The 10,364-nt window shown below is 40.4% G+C and overlaps 1 protein-coding gene across 1 annotated transcript; it reads left to right on the forward strand.

The window, feature by feature from the left end:
- Positions 1-1,242: 1,242 nt before the first annotated feature.
- Positions 1,243-4,783, forward strand: SNAI2 (snail family transcriptional repressor 2). The gene is made up of 3 exons (XM_077780085.1): positions 1,243-1,366; positions 2,134-2,679; positions 3,558-4,783. The coding sequence occupies exons 1-3, from the start codon at positions 1,288-1,290 to the stop codon at positions 3,737-3,739; spliced, it is 807 nt and encodes a 268-aa protein (XP_077636211.1). The 5' UTR covers positions 1,243-1,287; the 3' UTR covers positions 3,740-4,783.
- The last annotated feature ends 5,581 nt before the right edge of the window (positions 4,784-10,364 follow it).

Raw genomic sequence — 10,364 nt, forward strand, 5'->3', positions numbered from 1 at the left:
CCCCCTCCCACCTCCCCCTCCTTCCCCCAGCACACACTCTTGTTTTCTCCTCCCAAGATTAAGAAGTTATGCAGCCTGACAATGCGTTTTCCTCTTACAAGTCTTGACTTCACCACTATTATTTTCTTTTTCACTTTTTTCTTCTAGCACCTGTTAGAAACAAAGGTAGAGTGCTTATTGAAAATGTGTACTTTCCTCAGTCTTTAAGCAAAAGATGGGGAGAACAGTCTGGAATGGTCAGAGGTGCTTGAAAAGATGTTTGAAATTTTACTTTCAAAATTAGCCACCTTAGCAGATTTTTAGATTTAAACCATATACAAAAAAAAAAAAAATCGAGTATTTTTGCTGGTTACTCAACTAGCTCCTCAGAACTTTAACCAAGCAGCAGACATAAGGACATCTTTTCTTTAGAAATACAATCCGGGAATCTGGCAGGTTCTGAGATGAATTCTGATGAAAATAGTAACGTACAAAGCAGATAAATATTCGAAATCATATAATTGTCTCTAAAGGCCCATCCATGATAGATGATGGATAGATAGATAGATGATAGATATTTGATTGATAGATGATAGATAGATGATAGATGATAGATAGATAGATAGATAGATGATAGATAGATAGATAGATAGATAGATAAACATCTTCCATGGTTCCTAACGACAGACTGCATACTGTCCCCCTCTCTCTACGCAGGGACTCTTCCTATCTTTGCTGCTCCCAGTGCTTCCGACGAGCAGGTCTTTCATGGGCCACAAAGCCTTTCTTTGAAGCCACCATAACTAATATGGTGACATGATTACTTCATTTCCACGAGGAAGTGCCGCCTCTGGCTTTGCGGAGCCTTGAAAGACACGACGCGCATTCCCAGCATTCAGAGGCTCACGGCATGGGTTCGGCTCCTTTGCAGAGCGGGGAGCCCCCCGCGGTGGGGGCGCCCTCCTCACTCACTGGGGCTTTTGTCTTCGCGCCGCTCCCCTCCTTCCTCAGCAGCCCCGAGTTAATTGTTTGGTCCCTGCTCGAGCAGAGCCCCTCCAAATGCCACTTGTAAACACGGGCTGGCATCACTCCCCGGGCGATCTGGGGTCCCGCAGGAGCCCTTTCCTGCCCCAGCGAACACTGCGTCCCACCGCCCCGGCTCCCCGACACCTGGGAGCCAGGCCCGCCTCGGAAATCGCTCTTCCCGGGACTCCAGCTCTCAGAAAGCACGAATCACAGACGGAGCTGCATAAGTNGGGCCGCCTGCTCCCCGGACCGTTATCCGCGCCCGCCGCGCCTGCCCGCAAGATGCCGCGCTCCTTCCTGGTCAAGAAGCATTTCAACGCCTCCAAAAAGCCCAACTACAGCGAACTGGACACACACACAGGTAAAAAAAAAATAATAATAAAAAAAAATAATAAATCGGTAAAATTTACAAAGGAAATGAGCTTTCTCACTATGTCTCTATAAAAGTATTGATATATGTTACAACTGAAATGCTATCACAGAAGAATCAAAGGCTGAGTTGTTTTCCTTGCAGTGTCCTAAAAGAGAGTTCAGACTCTCTGGATCATTTGGGTAAGTTTTAATTCAAAACTTGTAGAACTCTTCACTGACAAGGAACACTTCATTCAACTGCTGCCTCTTCGCTTTCTGAAGCTTGTGTATACATGCATAATGAGCGTATGGAGGATGCGTAACACCATCCGTAAACGTCGAATTGCTGCTTTTCTCGTGTCATAAGGCTCCTTTCCTTCAGAGAGCAGCCCTAGCCGCACAAATCTTTGTACTCAGAGTATTCCGAGAGCATGCATAGAGTGGGAAACAACTTTTCTGTCTTTGAAGTGATACAGAAGTTCTCACTCCTAGGTGGAGACTATGAAGGCCCTCACTTGGCTGCACGCCCTGGCTACACAGCGTGTTATAGCTCCTGTCACACTATGTATGCAGGAGGCGTAGATGTGCACTAAAGTACACTGACTGTGCACCAGCGAGGGCGGAAATGAAGCGTTTTACTAACGCCTATGTTTTCCTAAATAAGTCTATTTATTTCGTTATAACGTCCTGGGTGTGTGTTACCAAGTAGCTCCTCAGTGTGTTTGCAAAGTTATTTTTTTACCTTAATCTTCTTTCCTTTCCTTTTCTTTCCCCCAGTGATTATTTCCCCATATCTCTATGAGAGTTACCCCATGCCTGTCATACCACAACCAGAGATCCTCAGCTCGGGAGCATACAGCCCCATTACCGTGTGGACTACGGCAGCTCCATTCCACTCCCCACTGCCCAATGGCCTCTCTCCTCTTTCTGGATACCCCTCATCCTTGGGGCGAGTGAGTCCCCCTCCTCCATCTGACACCTCGTCCAAGGACCACAGTGGCTCAGAAAGCCCCATTAGTGATGAAGAGGAAAGACTACAATCCAAACTTTCAGACCCCCATGCCATTGAAGCTGAAAAGTTTCAGTGCAATTTATGCAATAAAACCTACTCAACTTTTTCTGGTCTGGCCAAACATAAGCAGTTGCACTGTGATGCCCAGTCTAGGAAATCTTTCAGCTGTAAATACTGTGACAAGGAATATGTGAGCCTGGGCGCCCTTAAGATGCACATTCGGACCCACACTTTACCTTGTGTCTGCAAGATCTGTGGCAAGGCGTTTTCCAGACCCTGGTTACTTCAAGGACACATTAGAACTCACACTGGTAAGAGAAAAACGTAGACAGGAATGTTACTGTCTGATAGCATGAAGCTCTGATCTGGCTGTGGGATTTGCATTAAGTAGTGACACAGTGCTTTTAATGATGGATGATCATTTATAGCTACTTCCTGATGACTCAAAAAGTTGTTAGAGCATGGAGTGCTACATTTCTTGTTAACAACCTCTGCTCCAGACACTGCAAACAGCATTTAGACTTTGGAAAGTAAATTCAGAAGGTTTGGTCTCAAAGATCAGTTAGAAAATCAGGAAAGATGTACTTGAATGTGTATTCTGTGAAACTGCTCCCAATAATCAGCAAACATAGATGTTGCTATCTTAATCAATAGGTTTGGCAGATAGATGGGTGAAGGGTTTGCCTATAGTTTTCTGTTTGTTACATTCTTGTGATATGTCACCCCATAGCAAGTTGGATAGTTAGAACTGCATTTACTCTCATTGTTGGTTTTTTTTTTTCCTGCTGAATATTTTATTCCTAGCACAAAATCATCCTTCAGGGAGCCAAGGCATTTATCCAGGCTTAGTCATAATACAGAAGGAGGGGAAAGGGGAAATATTAGGAAATGTTGGGAGGAGCTCAACATTAGCTGCACCTGCTGAAGCAGAAAGCTTTAATAAGTGAAAGTCCTAGAACTACATGAATTATTTCTGCATGACTGACAGCAGTAGCAGTATTCTTGGTGTGATTTTTTAACAAAATATTCCAATCTATCTTAAAGGGCCAGATATGAAAATAAATATCTAGTTTTAATCTAGTTTTTTTTGTGACAAAATGTGATTGTTATTCATAAACATTATCTGACTTTACCTTTCCTCTAAAAACACTGACGGTCTTTCTTTCTCAACCCCCACCCTCACCCCCAGGGGAGAAGCCTTTTTCTTGCCCTCACTGCAACAGAGCATTTGCAGACAGGTCAAATCTGAGGGCTCATCTGCAGACCCATTCGGATGTAAAGAAATACCAGTGCAAAAACTGCTCCAAAACCTTCTCCAGAATGTCTCTTCTGCACAAACATGAGGAATCTGGCTGCTGTGTAGCACACTGAGTTACGCAATCAATGTTTACTCGAACAGAATGCATTTCTTCACTACGACTCCAAATGAGAATAAAAGTCCAAAGGCATTTTCTCTTGTGCTTACCGACCAAATAATGTGTATAGACACACACGCACATACACACACACACACACAAAGCTGCAAGAGCACGAAATCCATGTGTTTAAAGTTAATCCTTTCCATGTGAAGTTTAAAGTTACTATATATTTACTGACAGCGAGATTGAGAGGATAAAAGACAAGAATCTTACTCTTCAAAAGATGAAGCAAGAAGCACATTTTGCATCTTTTCTCACTCAGAAAGAATGCAAAGATTTACATTGCTGCCAAATCATTTCAACTGAAACGAACAGTATTGCTTTGTAATAGAGTTTGTAATAGAATTTTCTATAGGAAGAGAATTTGCCAGACGCGATCTCAGGTGCCTTATAAAGTATTCCAAGTTTACTTCATTACATGTCTGGTGTCTGGTTATCATTGTTGAACTAAAGCCTTTTTGAGTACCTGTAATGCTTTAAACGGTATTTTTAGGAGACATAGAAAGAGAGAAAAAAGAACAGGAACAAAACACAAGAGAATGTATTACGAGTGTTTTGTTTTTGTTTTTGTTTTTGCCAATAAAGGGTGTGCGCCTTGGGGGCGGGGGGAAGACTAGCTTTGAACATTCCTGGTGCATGCCCCATGTCTTACTTTTTAAGAGAATTTTTAATGACTTTCTAAAATTAATTAAAGATGGGAATAAGTGCAAGAAAGGATTCTAAGAAACTCAGTAATGTACTTAAACTATTTTAAATGCATACAACAGATGCAATCCATACAGCACCCTTCCAAGTGCCTTTTTAAACTAATTGTATAGATGATGAGTCAATGTAAATTTGTGTTTATTTTTATATGACTGAATGAGTTTTGTATGAAAGTGAGATGTTGTCTATAGCTAATGTCCATAAATGGCCTGAAGACTTGTGAAATCAATTTTTCTTTTTTAGAAAACAATTTTAAAGGTCCTTTTTTACAATAAACGTTTTTGATTTAAAATCTATTGTTTGTATACTATTTTCCTCTGAAAATCTACTTTGTGGTTAGTGTCAAACTGCTATACAAAGAATTGTTTTTTTCTTAAGAGAAAAAGTAAATAGCATTTTTATGAATATCAAGTGTTATTTTATGTTTTAGATTATAATAAAATATACTACCAGTATTTTTTTACTCTTAAGATAATACTGTCACATTCAAAAAGACAATATCATGATAGTAGCAGTTTGTTAACATATCCCTTAACAAAAACCACACTGAGTGGTAAAAATATCTACGTTATTAATATTTAAGAAAACTTTTCACGACTTGTTATCTATGATGACTTTGTTATGTTGCTTTATGAAATCAAATTACAATCACTCATTGTAACTGAGTGATTATCACATAGGCCACTGGAACAGTTTAAGATTTTTAGAAGAAATATCATTTAATAAGGTGTAAGAGAAAAAATAAAAATCTTGCATGAAAAAATCAGTAAAAAGTGGATTTATCATAAATGTCACAAGTTGGAAAATTAAACATGCAAAGCAGCTCCCACATTTAGTGATATAAAAGAAGGGGCAGGTTTGATGGGAGCAGTGCTAAATAATAGAAAGTTAAGGTCTTCCTTTATAGTTTTTTGAACAAGCCCCTACCCAAACCCAAGATGTTCTCAAATTGTAGCATGACCAGCCATTCCATACACAAGCACATGGACACCAAATGCTTGGCTACTAACTCATAGGTAAAAATGCTAACCATTACAGGCACTGTGGCAATTAGCAAAGTGTATTTGAATCCGAACTCCGAATCCATTATGAGGGTAGTTCCTGCTACCATCAATCACTTCTCTCTCGGATGCTCAGAGCTTATGGAATTATAATTTTTCCTTTTAATATCTTTGTGATACAAATAAAATCAAAACTAGTATCTTAAAGATATTAGTTATAGGCCATTAACAAGTGACTGAAAATACCAATACTATTCCCTTAATGTTCACACACATTCCACTGTATGTTACATTTAAATGTTCAACCAACATATAAAAGGTATGCATTTGACTAAAAAGAAAACAAAAAAAAAAACCAAAACATTTAATTTAACATTCTACTCTTTTTTTATTATATATATCTCAAAGACAAAATTATTTAGAACAGAAGCTTATCAATGTAAAAGAAATGGCTAATAGCTTGACTGGGGTATTCTAAGGTTGTGAAAAGACCACTTTGGTTAGTATATATGGTACTAAATGATTGCCTGCAAGTTTCCAGGTCAGCTGCTATGTAGAAACATCTTGCAAGGGCAAATGAGAGTGGACCCAGCATTCTCAGAGCAATCTTCTTGGCTATCCCAGGAGCCACATCTACCCACATCTCCCTCTGTCATGTGTAGATCTGTAGGCCAGTCATTTCTTAGTGCCCCAAATTTAAAATAGATACTTTTCTAAAAGGAAGAGTGTATTCATTGGTTTAATTCCTCAGTGAAGAATTAGTGACAATGATGTTGTAATATATTTCTACTTTATCCTCACCATTAGAACTTCATGATTAAAATACTTTACTTTTATTAAGGTAACCTGAGTTTGAATTACAGTACATCAGATGTGAAGATTTTCTGCAAATATATCTCAGTAATTGTTTAGCATCTTTAGTGTTTCTACCAAGGTCTTGGACTAAATAGCTGATCTTCTGTACCACATAAGACCTGGCTCAAATCTTCCTGACTCTGAAATGCTTTTCCCAATGTGCTTTTTCAGGGAGCTTTGTGCCATTTATAATGTAGTACTTATCTTCTCACACGTTGCAATTGTTTGGTGGTAACTTTCCTTTTTTTAACCAGCAAAGCATCCTTTAAGCATAAATTTTCAGTGACCAACACATCATCTGGAACACAGACATCAACAAATGTTTGTTGAACAAACGAACGGATAAAGTAACAGAAATTAGTGAAAAACAGCTTGCAGATCTAAACTAAATTCAACGTATTCCCCTTGACCACAAAGAGTGTTGGTAGTTTTTGAGAGAGAGCCTCCAAACAAATTTATTAATGTGTCTCCTAACTTAGTGATGACAGCCTCTGGTACCAGGTTGGATGCTCAAAAAAAGTGAAGAGGGGCAAGTATGGTGCATGCAGGCCAGGTTTGTTAGGGATTCTGAGAGCCTGAGCTTTGGAAACTGGATTTTAATAATAGACACATATGTTGATAAGCACTCTCTGTATCCTTAATTTGTTTCCTATAATATGAGACAGTGTGGTCTAGTAAAAAGAGCACAACTTTTAAAGGCAACATACATTTTCACTGAATCACTACCTCCAACTTACTGGCTTTATGTCTTTATGCAACTAATTTAACCCCTCAGTGTCGATGTTTTCTGAGTGTAAAATAGGAATAGATTCTCTGGAGTATCACAAGGAAGTACTACCCAGCCCTTTGAATGAAGAGGCCTTGTAGATAATATCAGGTACCCAGTATTATTATTAAATGCTTAGTATGTACCTCTTTTTTTTTTTAATGTTTTATTTATTTCTAGGAGAGAGAGAGAGAGACAGCGTGAGTAGGGGAGGGTCAGAGAGAGAGGGAGTCACAGACTGAAACAGGCTCCAGGCTCTGAGCTGGCAGTCAGCACAGAGCCCGACGCGGGGCTCGAACCCACGAACCGCGAGATCATGACCTAAGCGAAAGTCGGACGCTTAACCGACTAAGCCACCCAGGCGCCCCTGTACCTCTTCTTGTACTAGGAAACCTACCTATCTCATCTTCAATGGGAAAAAATTCTCTCTAAAGTTGGTATTTTACAAATAAGGATACTAAATTCAGAGAGTTTGGGTAATGGAGCTAAGATAACAAAGGTGGTAAAAGCTGCAAAACTGAAATCAAATCCATATTCTTCTGGCTCCAAAGACCCTACTTCTTCCACTGCACCAAGGGAATGGGGAGGCTGCTGAACTACCGTCAGCATGGTGACTTATAAGCTGTAGGCATTTCGGGAGGGCTGTTGAAAAGAACAGTGATAATGTGTCCTGAAATTAAATATTTGAAGGGTGAATTTAGGAACTATCATTATTCAGGAATTATGCAATTACACACAACAATCTTTAGGGCCATTTCCCAATTTCCTTCTAGAAATCCTGTTGGCTCTACTTCCTCCAGTATTGACCTTCCCTGTCATGACATGCCCGCTTACAGCCCCCTAAGTTCTCCTGGTGCCTGCGAGCCCATTTCCTCTGGTCTGCTCTCTGTGGAGATGAAAAGCAGCTGGTCTCCATCCTCTGTACATTAACACTTCATCTTCTGAAGGCCACTGTTACTCCCTCGCACACACACACTCCTCACCCGGGCTTTTATCTTCCTAGCCTAAAAAGTCTTCCAAGCTAAACAGTCATTTCTTTCACCACTAAAATGTGGACACTCTGGTGTAATGAGGCAATTATAATTTTGAAAAGTCTAAGGCTTCCCGGCTAAGATCCACATCCAAGAATTTGTCCCTACTTTAGATATGGGAAACATTTTGAGCAAAACTAATTTGAGAATGAGTGTTTTGTCATCCAGGGAAGAAAAAATTCTCAAATAAGATGACTTTTCTATCATTCTTGTCTTCTCATCAGAGTCAGATGAAGCAGAAAAGTATTCACTTTACCTAAGATGGATACATATGGAGGGGAAACCTTTCATTTAATCTTTAGTAGTCAATGTGGAGAATCTACGACCATAGGAGTAAATCTCTGGCTAAAGTTAGATTTAGCCCCTCAGCCCTCCAGGAAGTAATAATTACTTTGTGGAAAGCGTGCATGTGAAAGAGCAACAAGCATGGCAACTTTTCCGTTGTGGCACTTAGCCAGACCCCCAAACAATGAGAGGCTCGCAGAGGAAATGGCAGCACATCCATGTCCACAAACTCCAAAGGGGCTGGAGAGGTATTTATAGCAATGAGTGGGAGAGCGACTGTGAATTTAGGACGGGGCATTTATGTATTTTGTGTACCAGCTCATTTAATTAAGCTCTTCTGGTTAGGACGGTCCTTTAAAGCCATTCCACCAGTTCTTTTGGAAGTTTGTAGAGACAATTGTAAGGCCCTCTGAATTATCACTATGCAGTTTTCCTGGACAATGGCCGATGACACTAACCAGTCATTCATACATCTTGGCCATTGAGATGGGGGACTTTCTCCACAAATTCACGATGGGGCTGGAATTTACTCTATCCTAGGTAGGAAGCATCACTTGCTCTATTTCTTCTACCACACAGTTAGGAGGTAGCAATATTTAATTCTAAGGAGTGGAAAGGAAACAATTGGATTAAAAAAAATAGTGCCACGTTCCCTTAAAAAGAAAATGAATGACAATTATATTTCCTTTGAGTTCCAATGCGCCTGCCTATTTATCCATTACATGTATAGGAAGTTTTAAAGTTTTCATGTATTGTGTTAAGACTTTGCTTTAAATTTGTCAGAAAGGATGGTAAAAGCAGCTCTCACCTTTAGCCATACATGGTGTCCCTAATGTGTAGGCTCTGAGGTCCTATCACAGTCCCAGGCTTGCTAAGTCTCCTATCACAGTCCCAGGCTTGCTAAGTCTCCGTGTGCACAGGGTCACCTGTGGATCTCATTGACATCTTGGTTTGGTGGCTCTGGGGAGCAGTGTAAGAGTCAGCATTTCTAGCCAGCTCCTGGGAGATGTCCGTGCTGCTTATTCTTTATCTCACTCCAACTAACCAAGATTTAACTCTTAGCTCCACTCTTAGCCCCATGCCATTCTCCCCGACAACCCGAGTTCCTCATCTGAAGTAAGCCAAAGTGTCTGGAAGGCATCCATATAGCAGCAGATAGATTCATCAGCAGGTAGGGTCTGGAACATATTTGCAATCCAAGTCTGCCTAGTTGAGGGCAGAGGCAGGGGAGACAGGATAAGACAGATTTCATCAAAACTAGCTTTCTTTTCTGGCCATGCTTTCATTTTTAAATTTCTGCTCCAAGTTTTAGAGTATGTCTCTAGTCTTGGTCACTCCTCACCACATTTGGAGGGTACAAAAATGCATGCTGGCTCTTTCTAGTCCACTCACACCAAAGAGACTTTTCCCTCCTCACTCCAGAAACTTCAAAATGTCTTTTAGGGGTGCCTGGGTGGCTCAGTTGGTTAAGCATCCAATTCTTGGTCTCAGTTCAGGTCTTGCTCTCAGGGTCATGAGTTCAGGACTCATGTGGGGCTCTATGCTGAACATGGAGCCTACTTAAAAATTTGTTTAAAAAATATAATTTTCATCTGAGCTGGAAGGACTACCCACATTGATGAGACTGACTGTGATTGGGGGAGGGCCACTGCTAAGAGGCCTCTGGCTCCTTCCGTCCACTGTCCCTCAGGATCTGCAGGCTTCCCATGTTGGTATTGGTAGGGTGCCCTCTGAACAGCTCAGGGGCTTCTTTCACAGATGTCTGTGGCCACCGTGGGTGAGCAAACTGCTTAGGTTTTCTTGCACTATTATCTTTTAAAAATATTTAACATTTGGCCAAGTGGAAGTTATCTGATGTACTTTTTTTCTCCAGTTCTTTGATAAAATTTTTTCATGTCATTTTAATTTAATAATTTTATTTATTAATATTCCTGT

This window comes from Crocuta crocuta, unplaced genomic scaffold, assembly GCF_008692635.1.
Source record: "Crocuta crocuta isolate KB4526 unplaced genomic scaffold, BGI_CrCroc_1.0 scaffold353, whole genome shotgun sequence".
Taxonomy (NCBI): Eukaryota; Metazoa; Chordata; class Mammalia; order Carnivora; family Hyaenidae; genus Crocuta; species Crocuta crocuta.

Bases quoted from the DNA above. Each gene is read 5' to 3' on its own strand.
- SNAI2 (XM_077780085.1), top strand. From the start codon at position 1,288: ATGCCGCGCTCCTTCCTGGTCAAGAAGCATTTCAACGCCTCCAAAAAG. The intron at 1,367-2,133 runs GTAAAAAAAAAA...TCTTTCCCCCAG, and splicing joins CGAACTGGACACACACACAG to TGATTATTTCCCCATATCTC. The intron at 2,680-3,557 runs GTAAGAGAAAAA...CCTCACCCCCAG, and splicing joins ACACATTAGAACTCACACTG to GGGAGAAGCCTTTTTCTTGC.